The following is an 18,769-nucleotide window of genomic DNA, read 5'->3' as shown; positions in this document are numbered from 1 at the left end:
CTACTTTTACTCAAGTACAAGATCTGAGTACTTCTACTGTTACTCAAGTACAAGATCTGAGTACTTCTACTTTTACTCAAGTACAAGACCTGAGTACTTCTACTGTTACTCAAGTACAAGATCTGAGTACTTCTACTTTTACTCAAGTACAAGATCTGAGTACTTCTACTTTTACTCAAGTACAAGATCTGAGTACTTCTACTTTTACTCAAGTACAAGATCTGAATACTTCCACTTTTACTCAAGAACAAGATGTGGTTTTATTGGGTCTTTTGGATCAGGTTGTACTGTCTGACCATCCTCAGAGTTCTCTTATTTTGAAAAACTACCTTAAGAACCACTCGATTGTGTTCTCTTGATTCAAAAAAGTTGACCGAGACAATCCTCCAAGTCATCACTTGCTTGACAAACGATGACAAATGCCAATTTTTACAATGAATTTAAAAAGCTCAATTGGTGAGTAGTATAAACTTGACGTATTTAAGACATTAAGACATGATCCAGTCAATGAGGATCAATCAGACGTTTGACAAGCGTGTGAATCGTTGTAAAGGTACATTTAAAACCAGAAAATCTTCTCTCAGCGTGTCCGTTGTGATTTCCCAAGTTTCCCAACATGCTTTCCCCAAACCCTGATGTATGTGTGAGTCGTAAATCCTCGTGTCAGTGGCGGTGTTGTAATCGTGGCGCTCCGTGTAAAGCTCTGAGTCACAGAGAGAGCAGAGGGTTTTTTGGTGTGTTTGTGCAACAGATAACAGCTGTGATTCAGTCGACTCAGCAGATGGCGTCAGTCTGGAGCTGACATCACTCTGAAAGCTCGAGCCAACAGATATACATCTCACATCAACTGTTAGACATCCATCATCCGTCAGACAATGACTCATTTCCTGGCAGAGCTGCAGGGTTTCTCCTGTCACTTTTTTATTTATTGGTTAATAGTAACAGAACAGAATCTTGTAAACATATAGAGAGCCAAAGGAATGAGTCGTAAACATAAGAATGAGTCAGGATTTGAGCACTTCCTGTCCCCTTGTCTGGATGTTTTTGTTAACATGCTTTTGGTTGTTAGCCTGAAACAGGTCAGTGGTTAACACAAGCTGAAGAGATTTTGATTCTAGGAGTTAAATACGTCAGTAAATACCCCAACGTTTGATTTAAAAATGGCAGTTGCTAACAAATGTCCAAATGAGACGACTAAACGTCATCACGCACAACATTAGCCACCTTTAAAGCTTTGCGGTGGTGACGTGAAGTCATGTGACCGTGCTGTAGTTCCTTTATAGCCCAACATTAGCGCCTTTAGCTTAGCGGTGGTGACGTGAAGTCATGTGACCGTGCTGTAGTTCCTTTATAGCCCAACATTAGCGCCTTTAGCTTAGCAGTGGTGACGTGAAGTCATGTGACCGTGCTGTAGTTCCTTTATAGCCCAACATTAGCGCCTTTAGCTTAGCGGTGGTGACGTGAAGTCATGTGACCGTGCTGTAGTTCCTTTATAGCCCAACATTAGCGCCTTTAGCTTAGCGGTGGTGACGTGAAGTCATGTGACCGTGCTGTAGTTCCTTTATAGCCCAACATTAGCGCCTTTAGCTTAGCGGTGGTGACGTGAAGTCATGTGACCGTGCTGTAGTTCCTTTATAGCCCAACATTAGCGCCTTTAGCTTAGCGGTGGTGACGTGAAGTCATGTGACCGTGCTGTAGTTCCTTTATAGCCCAACATTAGCGCCTTTAGCTTAGCGGTGGTGACGTGAAGTCATGTGACCGTGCTGTAGTTCCTTTATAGCCCAACATTAGCCGCCTTTAGCTTAGCGGTGGTGACGTGAAGTCATGTGACCGTGCTGTAGTTCCTTTATAGCCCAACATTAGCCGCCTTTAGCTTAGCGGTGGTGACGTGAAGTCATGTGACCGTGCTGTAGTTCCTTTATAGCCCAACATTAGCCGCCTTTAGCTTAGCGGTGGTGACGCAACCCAGTCTCACGGCATTTCGTGTTATGGTCACGAAATTAATTTAATCTATTGATTCGTGTTCACCAACACGATTTTCGCATTTTTTTCGTGTCACAGAACAATTTTAAAAGCAATGTATTTCTATTGGTAGTATGTTTCGTGCCTGCACGATGTTACTCAATATCTTATCCTAAGCCTAACCCTAACCCTTTTATTTTAAATTTGAGTATTTGAGTTTGTTTGCCGTCCGCGAGAAAAAGAAATGGAGCAAAGAGCCTCAGAATACTGAAATCTGTAATTAAAAAAATCTTTTTTTCCTTCTAATTTGTTATTATTTGGTGCAGGCACGACACATACTACCAATATAAATACATTGCTTCTAAAATCGTGCTGTAGTTCCTTTATAGCCCAACATTAGCCACCTTTAGCTTAGTGGTGGTGACGTGAAGTCATGTGTCAACATATCCACAGATAGAAGATGAGCAGAACCATATGTACAGTTGATTTCATGTGACAAAAATAATACAGAATAGCCAAAAATGCACCAAAATACCACATCACTGCACCAGTCAATACTGAGGTGTATCTGCTCTCACAGATATGCCTCTTGGAAACAGGAAGCCCCGCTCTGTTTACTTTCCCTTGTCCTTTAATGCAGATGACCTGCAGGGGGGGGGGGGGAGTTCAACAACCCCATCCCTCACCAGCCAACTCCACCCCCTCCACCCCAAAAACATTCCTCAGCCTCTTATCTCCCCGTATCGTAAACAGCAAGGACTCCCCCATGTGGGGAGGGGGTTTCGGGGGTCAGAGGTCAGCGCTCTGTTTTGTCTGCCTCCTGGATGACATCAGACTCAGAGAGATGATTAAAAACAGACGAGCTGCCCACAGCGCCACACAAAAAACAACATGTTGATCATACTGTAGTCAGAAACTGCCTCATGGGAAATATATGTGGAAATATGAGGAATATAAACTGGTGGGTATTTGGATACTTTGATGAAGTGAAAGCACAAATTAGTCAAAGTTCTGAATTAAAAAACGTACTTTAAAGCAAGTATTATCAGCAGTGTTGTTAAAGTACTGAGTAAAATGATTACAGAATATTAATCTGTTCAAATGTTTCATGCAATCATGAAATTTCCCAGGTAAAAAGCTAGGAACTACAGCAACAGCACGGTCACATGACTTCACGTCAGCACTGACTAATTTCTGTTTTTTATGAATCATTCCTCCACCTCTCTCTAGTAACCTGTGATGTTGAAATGACAGAAGCTGTGTGATTAAAACTAATTCTAACAGCAGTTTGACTCAGCAGGTTGATCTCCTTCCTCTCAACTCATCCACTGACTTGACTTTGACTCTCCTGGGAAGTGTCTTTATCTTTTTGTCATTTGTTTGTGTAAGAGTGATTTAGTCCTGACTTGTCTCGACAGTGACTTCATCTCACAAACGTCCTCGTCTGTCCCCCGGCTGAAAGCGAGCCGTGTTATTAGTCAACCGAGTCATCCCTGCGCTGACAGCATGAGTGTTGACAAAAGAGCCGCTAATACTTTTACCCTCCTTTACGGCGAATCCTCTTTCACTCTCGTTCCGGGAGACGTCTCCGGCCAATAAAGTAAAATCCCAGACAAGTGCAGACAGATACAGGGAAACAATATGAGGCTTGTGTTGCAGGTGCTGCAGCTTTTATGTGGTGTGTGTGTCGTGTTTCTGGTGGTTGCACTGAACACAGCTTTAATTATTAGAGTCTTTGTGGTCACAAAATCTGCTAGCAACCAGCTCTGTCTCCAAAACACTGAAAGACTGTTTTGTGACAAAGAAAAAGTCTTGTTTTGGGTTATCATTCATCATCATTTAGGCACGATAAAGTTGGAAATGTGAGTCCTGCTAGCCTAGTTAGCACAAAGAAAGGAAGGAGAGCTGTTCGCTTAGCTTAGCACAAAGACTGTAAACAGAGAAAAACTGCAAACCTAGCTTAGCACAAAGACTTGAAACTGCTAGCCTATATTAACATAATGGAAACAGAGGGAAACTGCTAGCCTAGCTTAGCAAGAAGACTGTAAACACAAGAAAACTGCTAGCCTAAATTAGAACAAAGACAGCAAACAGAGGGAAACAGCTAGTTTAGCACAAGGACAGGAAGGAAGGCTGCTAGCTTTGCACAAAGACTGGAAACAGAGGGAAACAGCTAGCCTAGCTTAGCACAAAGACAGGAAACTGCTAGCCTATATTAACACAAAAATGGAAACGGAGGGAAACTGTTATAGCCTTGCTTAGCACAAACACTAGAAACCCACTTAAACTGCTAGCGTAGCTTAGCACAAAGACTGGAAACGGCTAGCCTATATTAACAGAAGTGAAACTGAGGGAAACTGCTAGCCTTGGTTAGCACAACACTAGAAACCCAGTTAAACTGCTAGCCTAGCTTAGCACAAAGACTCAAAGCCTGGCATCCACCAATAGAGATGATAAAAACACATTTAAACAGCTGTTAGTATGCCTGATTTTTTGTTTATAACATCAAAATATACACCAACTATCACCTTAGTGTTGCAGTCCTTTCATCACTTCTTATTACTTTCCCATTTTCTCAACACTTCTCTGGTCTCTTGGCTCAGGTTTGAACCTCGTGACCTCTGGAGCTCAAGGGCACTTCGTCAGCCTTTAATCTGAGGCGTGATGCGTCTTGCCTCTGGAGTTTCAGTTTTCACAGAGAAACAACACAATGCTGCAGGAAGAGAAAGTGTTTCCTACAGGTTGTCTTAATGTGTAACGTAGGGTTAGGGTTAGTCCAGACAGAGTCCAGACCTAAGAGAAGAGTCTGGAAGAGAAACAGAAAGATGTAGTGTTGATGAAACACAGGAGGAGAAGCAGGAAGTATCTGCCGGTAATCCCCGGTACTCTAAACTCTCTCAGTTGAGGATTTAGTGTGAATCAGATGTTTGAGAATCCCACAGGCTGATTACAGAAAAGAGACGTAATGAGAGATTCGCTCAAACAGCTAAACACCCAAACAAACCAGAGACCTTTTTATCCCAAAACAACTCCACTGTCAATGCTCCCACATGAACCTATTTATAAATCTAAAGTATCTTATACATTTTGCTTAAAAGTTTCCCTTAAAAAACATTTTCCTGTTTAAAATTTTAAGCGACAAAGTGGTGACGAAGAAAGTTGGTAGAATGTTGTCTTTTATTTTGAAGTCAGCTGTTTCTGGCACTGTAACCGAAAGCTGTTCTATTTAAATTCAGTTGTCTGACTTTGGGACAGGGACTTTTATTTTGAAATGCAGTTGTCTCTTTCTCTGTGACCGTAAGCTTTTGTTTTGAAATTCAGCTGTCTCTGACTTTGGGGATCAGAAACCTTTACTTTGAAAGTCAGCTATATGTATTATATATAATCTGTGACAATACGACCGCAAGCTTTTATTATGAAAGTCAACTGTGTCTGACTCCGTAACCCTAAGCTTTTAATTAAAACAATCCATGGTCTCTCACACTTTGACCTTTATTTTGAAAGTCCTGTGTTTTTGACCCTGTACTCGCTGCATCTCTGCGGCTTCCAGCCTCCATCAGTGAGTTTCTGACCGACACACAGCTGTTCCCCGGCCTCTCACCTCCTCTCACCTCCTCCCCCATCATTTCCTCTCCATTTGTCCCTCCGTCCGCCTACAGGAAGGACAAAGAGACAAATGGGGGACGAGGAGGAAGTGATAAGTAGATATTTCCAGAAACAGAGCTCTCTTTATCGCCATGCAGATCAGATTCTTATTGAGAGATTTCAACAGCTTGCATATTTTTCCAGAGGTTAAAAAAGGTGATTTAATTGAGTGGGCTGTCAGCTTGTTGAAAGTCAAAATAAATGTTGTTGTTTTCTGTTCTTTGGTGGGAGCGTAAACAACTTTAGAGCAAATCAATTCCCAAGTTTTCACAAACTAACAGCTTGCTTCTTAGCCAGATGTAGTTAAAGGCCACATATGTTGGCTAAATGTGGCCTTTAACTAAACAGGGATCTGCTTGTTAAGACGTCAAGGTTTAAAGTTCTAAAAGGTGATGTATAAGTGAGATGTCTCTTATTTTGGTCACAACTCCTAAAGCAGATTGGTATCTGCCGTTAACTAAACAAAGAATAAAAGGTTTCAAGTGAAACGCTGAGGAGTATTTACGCATGTGTGAGTGTTCATGGTCTCCGGATAAATAAAGATTAAGAGTGTTTGTAATAAATACTGTGTGTGTTTGTGCTGCAGATAAACACTCCTCAGATGTTCCTCCACCTCACACACACTCTGTTATGGAGGAGTCAGTGTGCCGTGAGATTCGTGACAAATGGTTCTCCTTCAGACTTTTACTGTCTCCAAACGACCTGAGAGGAAACACACTCGAGGACTCTTTAAAGTAGAGACACAACACACTGATATACACCTGAACATCAGCAGGATAGGACTCTTTAAAGTAGAGACACTACATACTGATATACACCTGAACATCAGCAGGAGAGGACTCTTTAAAGTAGAGACACAACACACTGATATACACCTGAACATCAGCAGGATAGGACTCTTTAAAGTAGAGACACTACATACTGATATACACCTGAACATCAGCAGGAGAGGACTCTTTAAAGTAGAGACACTACATACTGATATACACCTGAACATCAGCAGGAGAGGACTCTTTAAAGTAGAGACACTACATACTGATATTCACCTGAACATCAGCAGGAGAGGACTCTTTAAAGTAGAGACACTACATACTGATATACACCTGAACATCAGCAGGAGAGAACTCTTTAAAGTAGAGACACTACATACTGATATACACCTGAACATCAGCAGGAGAGGACTCTTTAAAGTAGAGACACTACATACTGATATACACCTGAACATCAGCAGGAGAGGACTCTTTAAAGTAGAGACACTACATACTGATATACACCTGAACATCAGAAGGAGAGGATTCTTTAAAGTAGATACACTACATACTGATATACACCTGAACATCAGCAGGAGAGGACTCTTTAAAGTAGAGACACTACACACTGATATACACCTGAACATCAGCAGGAGAGGACTCTTTAAAGTAGATACACTACATACTGATATACACCTGAACATCAGAAGGATATGACCCCTTCAAAGTTTCTGGACGTTTTTTGGAATTTAAGCAAGCTAGGAAACAGCTTTGTTGAAGACATAATTATTATTTTGTAAAGAAAGCATTGCATATGTTGGATTATTATTATCACCTTAATAACAATAGGTTTTTTCCCCCCCTCTTTAGGCTGACGGCTCAGAGGAGTGTTGAGGATGCTGAGGAACTGGAGAGGGAGCGTCGCCGCAGAGCGAGGGAATCGTACTGCTGGACAGACGGAGGCTCGATGCCCGGAGAAACCTCGCCGGAGGACGGGATGCCGGCAGAGGAGAGCATGTAAGAACTAACAAACTGTGTGAAAATAATAAAATGTGAGTCATGCAACATTGCTAAGAAAGAAATTCAGTGCTGCACAGAGATGGCAAAAGTACACACATCCTGTACTCAAGTAGAAGTACAGATACTCGTGTTTAAAAATACTCTGGTAGAAGTAGAAGTACTGACTAAACTTCTTCACTCAAGTAAAAGTAAAGAGGCTTTGAAATGTACTTCAGTAAAAAGTACCCATAACTAGCAGCTGTTTTAAAGAGTACCTGACCTCCCTTTACATTAATAGCACAATAATGTCATTGTTAGCTAATGAATGTTTCCATGCTGAACAACGGCAACATGACAACGTTTTCATTGGTCCCTCTTCTTTAGAGAAGACCAGGAAGTGATGGATACACGGATCGTGTTCAAATCAATAGGCACGCAATGACTCTAAATAATAATGATCACGCCACCAAACACACATTCAAACTAAAGGAACCAGCCTGTTTGGGAAATGTGAGAAGTAGAAAGTACAGGTATTTGTGTTCAACATGTAAGAAGTAGAAAGTACAGGTATTTGGGTTCAACATGTAAGAAGTAGAAAGTACAGGTATTTGTGTTCAACATGTAAGAAGTAGAAAGTACAGGTATTTGGGTTCAAAATGTGAGAAGTAGAAAGTACAGGTATTTGTGTTCAACATGTGAGAAGTAGAAAGTACAGGTATTTGTGTTCAAAATGTAAGAAGTAGAAAGTACAGGTATTTGGGTTCAACATGTAAGAAGTAGAAAGTACAGGTATTTGTGTTCAAAATGTAAGAAGTAGAAAGTACAGGTATTTGTGTTCAACATGTAAGAAGTAGAAAGTACAGGTATTTGTGTTCAACATGTAAGAAGTAGAAAGTACAGGTATTTGTGTTCAACATGTAAGAAGTAGAAAGTACAGGTATTTGTGTTCAACATGTAAGAAGTAGAAAGTACAGGTATTTGTGTTCAACATGTAAGAAGTAGAAAGTACAGGTATTTGTGTTCAAAATGTAAGAAGTAGAAAGTACAGGTATTTGTGTTCAACATGTAAGAAGTAGAAAGTACAGGTATTTGTGTTCAACATGTAAGAAGTAGAAAGTACAGGTATTTGGGTTCAAAATGTGAGAAGTAGAAAGTACAGGTATTTGTGTTCAACATGTGAGAAGTAGAAAGTACAGGTATTTGTGTTCAAAATGTAAGAAGTAGAAAGTACAGGTATTTGGGTTCAACATGTAAGAAGTAGAAAGTACAGGTATTTGTGTTCAAAATGTAAGAAGTAGAAAGTACAGGTATTTGTGTTCAACATGTGAGAAGTAGAAAGTACAGGTATTTGTGTTCAACATGTGAGAAGTAGAAAGTACAGGTATTTGTGTTCAAAATGTAAGAAGTAGAAAGTACAGGTATTTGGGTTCAACATGTAAGAAGTAGAAAGTACAGGTATTTGTGTTCAAAATGTAAGAAGTAGAAAGTACAGGTATTTGTGTTCAAAATGTAAGAAGTAGAAAGTACAGGTATTTGTGTTCAACATGTAAGAAGTAGAAAGTACAGGTATTTGTGTTCAACATGTAAGAAGTAGAAAGTACAGGTATTTGTGTTCAACATGTAAGAAGTAGAAAGTACAGGTATTTGTGTTCAACATGTAAGAAGTAGAAAGTACAGGTATTTGTGTTCAACATGTAAGAAGTAGAAAGTACAGGTATTTGGGTTCAACATGTAAGAAGTAGAAAGTACAGGTATTTGTGTTCAAAATGTAAGAAGTAGAAAGTACAGGTATTTGTGTTCAACATGTAAGAAGTAGAAAGTACAGGTATTTGTGTTCAACATGTAAGAAGTAGAAAGTACAGGTATTTGTGTTCAACATGTAAGAAGTAGAAAGTACAGGTATTTGTGTTCAACATGTAAGAAGTAGAAAGTACAGGTATTTGTGTTCAACATGTAAGAAGTAGAAAGTACAGGTATTTGTGTTCAAAATGTAAGAAGTAGAAAGTACAGGTATTTGTGTTCAACATGTAAGAAGTAGAAAGTACAGGTATTTGTGTTCAACATGTGAGAAGTAGAAAGTACAGGTATTTGTGTTCAACATGTAAGAAGTAGAAAGTACAGGTATTTGTGTTCAACATGTAAGAAGTAGAAAGTACAGGTATTTGGGTTCAACATGTGAGAAGTCAAAGTAAAAAGTTGTCAGAAAAATAAGTATTGGAGTGAAGTACTGATACCAGAAACATGTACTTAAGTACAGTAACGAAGTATTTGTACTCCACTACTTCCCACCTCTGAGTGTCTGCACATGTTTGAATCAGGATTTCAGGCAGCGTTTGCCATTAAAAAAGTGCAGATATGACATTAAGAAGTCGTTGGATTCCTCGTTCTTGTACTCATGTGAACGCAGGAAGTTATTAAGTGCTGAACATTTTTCACCCGCTCGCCTCGAGTCCAGCCACTTCCTGTACGAGCCGCTAACTGTCGCCGCGTGTTTTTCTACGGGCGATAACTGAGAGTTTAAGAGGTTTGTTCCCAGATGTGAAGCTTTAAAGCTCGTCTGCGTTCATAAAACCAACGTTTCCATCGAGAGAAAACACACACAGCTGCTCTCTCATTACACACCGCAGAGGAATGTTTAATACAGAGCGTCTCCAGGGGAAAACTACCACCGTGTTTCAGAGGACTTTTTATTTTAATTACACCTCCGTCACATCTCAGCTGCAGCCTGTCATTTAAAGGTCTTTCTGCGGCGTTGACGTAATGCTGAGTTCAAATGACGCAAATGTTTGAAAACCTTAATAGTACTCAATTCAAAGAGTCCTCTCCTTCTGATGTTCAGGTGTATATCAGTATGTAGTGTATCTACTTTAAAGAGTCCCTCTCCTGCTGATGTTCAGGTGTATATCAGTATGTAGTGTCTCTACTTTAAAGAGTCCTCTCCTGCTGATGTTCAGGTGTATATCAGTATGTAGTGTATCTACTTTAAAGAGTCCTCTCCTGCTGATGTTCAGGTGTATATCAGTATGTAGTGTCTCTACTTTAAAGAGTCCTCTCCTGCTGATGTTCAGGTGTATATCAGTGTGTAGTGTCTCTACTTTAAAGAGTCCTCTCCTGCTGATGTTCAGGTGTATATCAGTATGTAGTGTATCTACTTTAAAGAGTCCCTCTCCTGCTGATGTTCAGGTGTATATCAGTATGTAGTGTCTCTACTTTAACGAGTCCTCTCCTGCTGATGTTCAGGTGTATATCAGTATGTAGTGTCTCTACTTTAAAGAGTCCTCTCCTGCTGATGTTCAGGTGTATATCAGTATGTAGTGTATCTACTTTAAAGAGTCCTCTCCTGCTGATGTTCAGGTGTATATCAGTATGTAGTGTCTCTACTTTAAAGAGTCCTCTCCTGCTGATGTTCAGGTGTATATCAGTATGTAGTGTATCTACTTTAAAGAGTCCTCTCCTGCTGATGTTCAGGTGTATATCAATATGTAGTGTCTCTACTTTAAAGAGTCCTCTCCTGCTGATGTTCAGGTGTATATCAGTATGTAGTGTCTCTACTTTAAAGAGTGAAATGAACTCCCTCTGGAAGGAACACAGGGATGTTAGCCTCTGCAGACCACTTACATTAAACCTACAGAACACTAAAGGAGAGGGAACACCCTAAAAGCAGAATCTTTAAGACGCTCATATTCTGGATATCTGCGTAGAATCAGATTTCTTTGTAATCCTTCAAAAGCACACTTTAATAAATTGGCTTTTATGTGAATCAGTTGCACATTACGTTTTGTGAAGTTTTGATCTCTAATCTTTGGTGCATTTGTGTTCCTCCTTTATGATGTTTTTTATTGTAGCCGCCTTTGCCTTTTATTGAATATAAAACACGTTGTAAAACATTGTTTTCAAAAGGCGCTTCACACACAAAGTATATTATAATTGAAGACAGAATATTTCAGAAAACCTGCAGCTGAGAATCTGAGACTGAGACGAGCAAAACAATTACAAACAGAGATGTGTGTGTGTGTGTGTGTGTGTGTGTGTGTGTGTGTGTGTGTGTGTGTGTGTGTGTGTGTGTGCGTGTGTGTGTGTGTGTGTGTGTGTGTGTGTGTGTGTGTGTGTGTGTGTGTGTGCGTGTGTGTGTGTGTGTGTGTGTGTGTGTGTGTGTGTGTGTGTGTGTGTGTGTGTGTGTGTGTGTGTGTGTACCTGAGTGTGTGCAGGTGTCCTCTCAGAAACACACTGCAGCTCGTTAAGGTTGATTAGCCGCTGAGAGACTCCCATCATGCACTGGGGCCTCTGCCGGCTTCTTAATCATCTTGGGAATGCCGAGTGAATTCCTTTCTGCTCCTGTGATCAAAACACACACTTTCATTACTTCAACTCAGCGTGGAGAACGGGGGATGGGGCAGATGCTGAGAGGAGAATGTGTCCAAACACTTATTTAATATAAGACACTCTCATTAAACATTACAGAAAGTTTGGATACGATTATACAAGAAGCAGGTGCAGATCTGCAAGAACTTGTCAGAAGCATCATTAGTAATTCTTTTAAAGAGTCCCCTATTAGGCTGTATGGGGGTTTCCCTCTCCTGTAGTGTGTTATATAGGTTTTAGTGCATTTAGAGGAGGAGAGGACTCTTTAAAGTCGAGACACTACACACTGATATACACCTGAACATCAGCAGGAGAGGACTCTTTAAAGTAGAGACACTACATACTGATATACACCTGAACATCAGCAGGAGAGGACTCTTTAAAGTAGAGACACTACACACTGATATACACCTGAACATCAGCAGGAGAGGACTCTTTAAAGTAGAGACACTACATACTGATATACACCTGAACATCAGCAGGAGAGGACTCTTTAAAGTAGAGACACTACATACTGATATACACCTGAACATCAGCAGGAGAGGACTCTTTAAAGTAGAGACACTACATACTGATATACACCTGAACATCAGCAGGAGAGGACTCTTTAAAGTAGAGACACTACATACTGATATACACCTGAACATCAGCAGGAGAGGACTCTTTAAAGTAGAGACACTACATACTGATATACACCTGAACATCAGAAGGAGAGGACTCTTTAAAGTAGAGACACTACATACTGATATACACCTGAACATCAGCAGGAGAGGACTCTTTAAAGTAGAGACACTACATACTGATATACACCTGAACATCAGCAGGAGAGGACTCTTTAAAGTAGAGACACTACATACTGATATACACCTGAACATCAGCAGGAGAGGACTCTTTAAAGTAGAGACACTACATACTGATATACACCTGAACATCAGCAGGAGAGGACTCTTTAAAGTAGAGACACTACATACTGATATACACCTGAACATCAGCAGGAGAGGACTCCTTAAAGTAGAGACACTACATACTGATATACACCTGAACATCAGCAGGAGAGGACTCTTTAAAGTAGAGACACTACATACTGATATACACCTGAACATGAGATTAATCCTTACTCTTCTATCGTCTCCTCCTTCAGGTACGATGGCGCTCTGAAGCCGAACAGCTCTCCGTCTCTGGAGGAGGACGAGGGCTTCAGTGATTGGACGCAGAGAAGAGAGAGGAGGAGGCAGCAACGCCTGCAAGAACTCAGCCAGGGAGGAGAGGAAGAGGAGGAAGAGGAGAACAGGAAGAACAAATCTGCATCCGTGAAGTCCGTCCAGACCTCCGTCACCTCCTCCAGCCGACTGCAGAGACAGGAGCACCACCAAGAAGACGATGAAGAAGAGGAAAGGGTGGAGATGGAGAGGAGGAAGAAGCAAGAAGAGGAAGAGGAAGAGTTTAATCGAGCTGAGAGGATGAGGAGGGAGAAAGAGGAGGAAGAGGAGAAGAGGAAGAGGGAGGAGGTGATGATCAGGAGGAAGGCGGAGGTTCAAAAGCCGAAAGAGGTGCGTTTTAATCCAGTGAAGACTTGTCTGAGTCGAGTCTCGACTCATCAGAATGAACTCTGGGTCTAAAGTTCTAAAGGGTCTAAAGTTAAGTTATTTAGGTCATTTGAGAAAGAGTCCAGGTCTAAGGGTGTTTCTCATTCGCGAGTAAAGCTGCTTCAGAGCCACTATTTCAAGCATACTACGTCATCGAGTGCCGCCGAAGTACTGTTCCAATGTCCAGCATACTTGGAAATCTACCGAGCCCGGCGTACTCCGTTTGGAGAAATATCGAGGCTGCACATGAGTAGACTCCGCGGTCTTAAAATCCCCACAATGCTTTGCGCACGGACCAATTTCCCCAAATCTGTGGCGGAAGATGTAAGAGGCGGGGCCTCTCATATGACGCACACCTGCACACTTGCTAGCGTGTTCCACACTTCGTTTTCCGAATGCCAGGAAGTATTCTTGCCTCGCTTCTGAAGCAAGATGCTCGGCAGACATGTGCTACCAAGCAAGCGTACTCGACATTGAGAAACACTCTAAGTCACCAAAATAACTGAGGGTCGAGGGTCATAAGGAACGATTCAATGACACGTCAGAGTCAGATTTAAATTGTAAGACTATGAAACTAGACAGAATCGCATTTCAAGATTTTTCAGACCAATTTATTTGATACAACTTCGAGTCAAGTTTAAACAATTCTATACTAAGTCTAACAGTGCGTTCACACCGGACGCTTTGTGTTTTTTGGGCGTGGCATGATTACATGTAAAGTCAATGCAAAGATAGATAGACGCCATTTCCCTTCGGTGGCGCGAATTACGCAATTGACACGATTGAAGGGGGCCGCGTCAATCTCGAGAGTTCATTTTGTTTAATTCGGCCGTCGAATTCACACAACACGTTCTCGAGTTGGCCAATCAGTGGTGAGGATCTCAGCCTGCCGTCACTGACGTGGAATCAGAAAACGAAAACATCAGCTGTTAGCCGTTAGCCGTTAGCACTCAGAGCTCACAGCTCCTCATATCTGTTCAGAAACGGGAGAAAAGTCAAACATGTACAAAACAAAGACTGTCTGTGTCATGGCGAATACAGTCGCTGGTTTATTTCTATCTGTATCACGTTGTTATGAGTTTGGACGGAGCGGCTATAACGTTAGCTTAGCCTGATCGATCCAATCTCCACATTTTAAAAGTGTTTCGCCTGCCGTCTTGTCTGCAGACTTGTCAAAGCATTAATTCATGGCTTTTAATAACCGGTATCAGTATGTTGTTATTCCGGCATCATTTTGAAACGTGTATTACAATTTAATCAAGTAGTTTGAATGACGTGAGTAAAGCTGACAGCCGCGATGAAACTCCAGCGATTAGAGCGATGTGAATATTCGCATCGCGTACGGTCTGAACGCAGCATAAGTCAGTATGAAGTGATTCTGACTAATACAACCCAAATCAAAGCCTTATGGGCAAAATGTAGGTTTCTCAGGTATTTTCCTGGTGACTAAACATTGCACGAAATGTCCTTTCTGAAGTTTTTAATATGTTGAACTGTTCGTGTTCAGGTGGAGAAAAGAAAGGAAGTGAAGATCTCCTACACGTCCAAGGTGTTCTTGAACCAAGAGGCGAAACAGAGCAACGGAGACGCGACCAAAGAGGAAGTGACGACGATCAAGAACCAGAAGACAAAGAGATCCACCAGGTGAGTTTACTGTGTTTCATTAATGACTGGAGGTAACGGTGAAATCACAACTGCTTTTTAACCAGGACAGCAGAAGATAGACAGAAAATACGAGTATTTAGAAAGGCAGAATGTACTTTCTTTAGTTTTCTGTATTTAACTTATTTAATATATAAATATATTTAGACATAGTACAAGAAAAGGAGGAAGTGAGTTATCAAATTACATCGTTTTTGGTCAAAGATGTCAAATCTTATGGTGAAATAGAATAATTATCACTCTACAGTTTGCATCAACACTAAAGTATATAATCATTTTTAGAAATAGAAAAAAAACTATGAAAGACACATTTTTAACATCATCTTTTAATCTAACATGCTTATTTTATACATATGTTATTGCATTACTCTTGTTCTATGCTTATTCTATTCCTATTATATTATTTTATCCTTTTATCGTCTTCATTTCTGAATTTTTTATTTATTTTTCTTGTTTTATTCTTATTTTATCTGTATTTAAAAGTTTGATTGATTACTTGATAAGTTTGTGTAATCCGTATGAAAAATATTCGTAAACATTCCTTATAATTTTCGACTCAACTTTGACAACAAATGTTTTCCCACATTGTTTATAATTGTTTTTTTAATATATTTGCAGCAGCAGATCTGGAGAGGAGGTGGAGGCGGATCAGGAGCTGACGGAGCTGAAGATGAAGAGGGAGGAGAGGCGTAGAGTCCGTGAGGAAGAGGAGCGCCGCAGGGAGGAAGAAGAACATCAGAAGCTGGCCAAAGAGGAGGTGAAGAAGACTTGATGATGCTGATGATGCTTTCTGTTCAAAAAGATTTACAATAGATACTTCTTCTCTGATGGCTGCCACAGGATTGTTGACATCCACCTGGATCCATCTTCTTCGTATTTAGAGACACATGCATCTTCAAGCATCTGGACTACCTATGTTGTAAATGTATTATCTTTTCTATTTCTATTAGGGTCTTCCAGGAGAGCTAAAGCAAAAAGCAAAAAAAGTGTGTCAACCAAAAGTAATTAAAGGATAGTGCAATATTTCTCCCTGGTTGCTATCAGATAGTTTCAAATAATCTCTCTGATGTTAATTTGACCCGTAATGTAAATATCAGACTCTTAAAGAACCAAAGGAACTGTGAAAAATGCAGTGTGTCCGCCGCAGTGTTGCCATCTCGTTTCCAATAATAACTAGCAATAGCTCCAAAAGTAGTGAAAGGTCACTGAAAGGTCACCAGATGACGTTGCACATTTACTTGTATTCAAAGTTTTTAAAGTTTTACATCAAAAGTTGCAGCGTTTAGCAGCTAACGAGACAAATACTTCCTTTAGGAGCTGGTGGAGACCAAACTCGGAGCTAAAAGAGGGAGGATTACCATCTGTTTTTAGCTGGTTTTGGGGTTGATTTGTAGTTGTCTAAATGTGTATTGTTGTGACCCCCAGGAGGAGAGGAGGAGGATGAAGGAGGACATGGAGAGGAAAAGGAGGGTGGAGGCTTCAGAGAGGATGAAGAGCCGGAGTTCATCCAGTGTGGACGGAGACGAGATGTTCAGTCCCTTCAGCCCAAAAACTCCCAAGGTAAATATCACCTGCAGCTACATGTTGCTCAGTAATGTTGTATTCCAGGCTTTTATTGTAGAAACACGGCTTCACACGGCAGCAACATGTATTCTATTCTGATCAACAGAAGCTCAACTGCATTCACAGGAACGTTTACAGCTTCTTAAAGTTCAACAGGCCATTTTTAAAAGCTTGGAACATTATTAAGTTATGCAAAATCTCAAACACACAATTGTTTAAGGCCCTCAAAAGAATCCAAAAGATGTTTCATGTAGGAACGATCTACTAATGGTGAGCTCCTTGGCAAAGATATAACATTAGCTAGCTAAGTGGTGGGGATGAAATGAATCAAATAAGGGTTATAGTGTGACTGAACAGTTGATTTACACAACATTTTTACACACGTCTCTTTCCGAATGTAAGTCAATGGGAAAAATCAGTATCAGTTAGCGTTCTTCTGTGTGGCATTGCAGTTGGTGGGTGGGCTATAATACAAATATGTAAAATAAACCCCAGGAACACTCTTATGGCGCATTTCCACTACAGCGCGGAGCTCGCTTTAAGCGTGCCGAGCCGTGCTGGGCCCGTTTTTGGTTGCGTTTCCACTTGGCGTAGTACCGGCTAGCGGGTACTATTTCACCGTTTTTCTGGCCCCATAAAATCGAGGTTCTTTCCGGGCCAACAACGAGGCTGAGTCGGGCTGAGTATGCTAAACTAGAGAGAGAATCGCTGGCAAGGGGGCTACAACTACAACAAGATGGACATATTTGACCGTGATTTAATTGTAATACACGTTTCAAAATGATGCCGAAGTAACAACATACTGATACCGGTTAGTAAAAACCATGAATTAATGCTTTGACAAGTCTGCAGACAGACGGCAGGCGAAACACCTTTTAAAATGCGTGTGTTCTAAATGGAGATTGGCTAAGCTAACGCAGTATATGCTCCGACCGTCCACACTCACAACAACGGCCTACAGACATAAATAAAGCAGCGACTGTATTCGCCATGACACAGACAGTCTGTGGTTTGTACTTGTTTAACTTTTGTCTAGTTTCTGAACAGATATGAGGAGCTGTGAGCTCTGAGTGCTAACAGCTAACGGCTGTGTTGGTTTTCTGTGGTTCTCATTGAAGATGACGTCACGGCTCCGCCTACACTGCGTTACTATAGTTACTGCCCCAGCTACTAAACTGTAATGGAAACGCAGTATAAAGTGAGCCAGTCCTAACGAGGCCTAACGAGGCCTAGCCATACCGAGCGAGGCCCTGTAGTGGAAATGCGCCATTAGAGAATGAGAGATTTAATTTTGGCTCTTTGTCATGATGTCAACTGGGTAGGTTTTCAATTCAGCTGATGACTCTAGATCACAGCAACTATCTGGATTATTATAAATTACTCTGGAAAAAGGACATTTTTATCGTGTTGCATTCCCTGAAACAGATGACTGACTGACCGCAGACGGATGTAAACAGTGACATTTGAACTGTGTGTTATCTTTACAGCTGATGGGTTCAGGCTCAGCGTGTAAGTTGTGTGTGTGTGTAAAGCATGCTGTGAAACTCACTGATTGGTTTTGGTGTGTGTTTGATTCCAGCTGTGCTTTTAAATGCATTGTCAGCAAAGTCCTGCAAAATTACAGTTTTTAATCCTGTGTAAAAGTTCAATTTTGAGACTTTGTTTGTGTATTTTGACGACAATCACTGATGCAAATGTGTGCATGACACTGCATGTGTGTTCTGCACCTTTCTAATTTGAGCTTATTGAACTTTTAAAGACACAATTGCACCATGAGTTAAAAAAAACGTTACACAGCTAACCCAAACAGTATGTAACGGACAATCATACTTTGATCAGTGGTTGAAACTAGAAATGTATATAAGTATTTGTAAAAGGGAGGATTTGTGTCTTTACATTTTTGTTGAAGACGAAAAAAAATGTATACCCAGCACACACAACTTTAAATATAAGATATATCTGAAAAAGTAGTGAAAATGTTTTCCGCTTAGTGTAATTTTAGCAGCTGATGGTGGAGATTACCTATATACACACTACACATTACAGAAAGGTCTGACACTATGCCTGAAATGCCTCCATTGGACTCCTTTGTCTACTTCCAGTACATAATGACATCACTATGTAACACTCACACTCCTATTGGCTAGCCCTCCAACACATTGTATGTGAAAAATGCGAAAAATAAAGAAATGTTGAACATTAAAGCATGGAAACATGTCCCAGTAGAGACACTAAATACAA

The 18,769-nt window shown here is 40.7% G+C and overlaps 1 protein-coding gene across 1 annotated transcript in view; it reads left to right on the top strand.

Moving 5' to 3' along the window:
• Positions 1–18,769, top strand: part of lsp1a (lymphocyte specific protein 1 a) — a 37,069-nt gene that overhangs the window by 3,642 nt on the left and 14,658 nt on the right. Inside the window, exons 2-6 of the mRNA XM_034126899.1 lie at positions 7,227–7,373; positions 12,859–13,267; positions 14,811–14,947; positions 15,584–15,722; positions 16,391–16,525. Coding sequence (XP_033982790.1) covers positions 7,227–7,373; positions 12,859–13,267; positions 14,811–14,947; positions 15,584–15,722; positions 16,391–16,525 — 967 coding nt within the window. The remainder of the gene's footprint in view (positions 1–7,226; positions 7,374–12,858; positions 13,268–14,810; positions 14,948–15,583; positions 15,723–16,390; positions 16,526–18,769) is intronic.

Source organism: Trematomus bernacchii, unplaced genomic scaffold (genome assembly GCF_902827165.1).
Source record: "Trematomus bernacchii unplaced genomic scaffold, fTreBer1.1, whole genome shotgun sequence".
NCBI lineage: Eukaryota > Metazoa > Chordata > Actinopteri > Perciformes > Nototheniidae > Trematomus > Trematomus bernacchii.
This window is presented reverse-complemented; position numbering and strand designations above follow the sequence as displayed.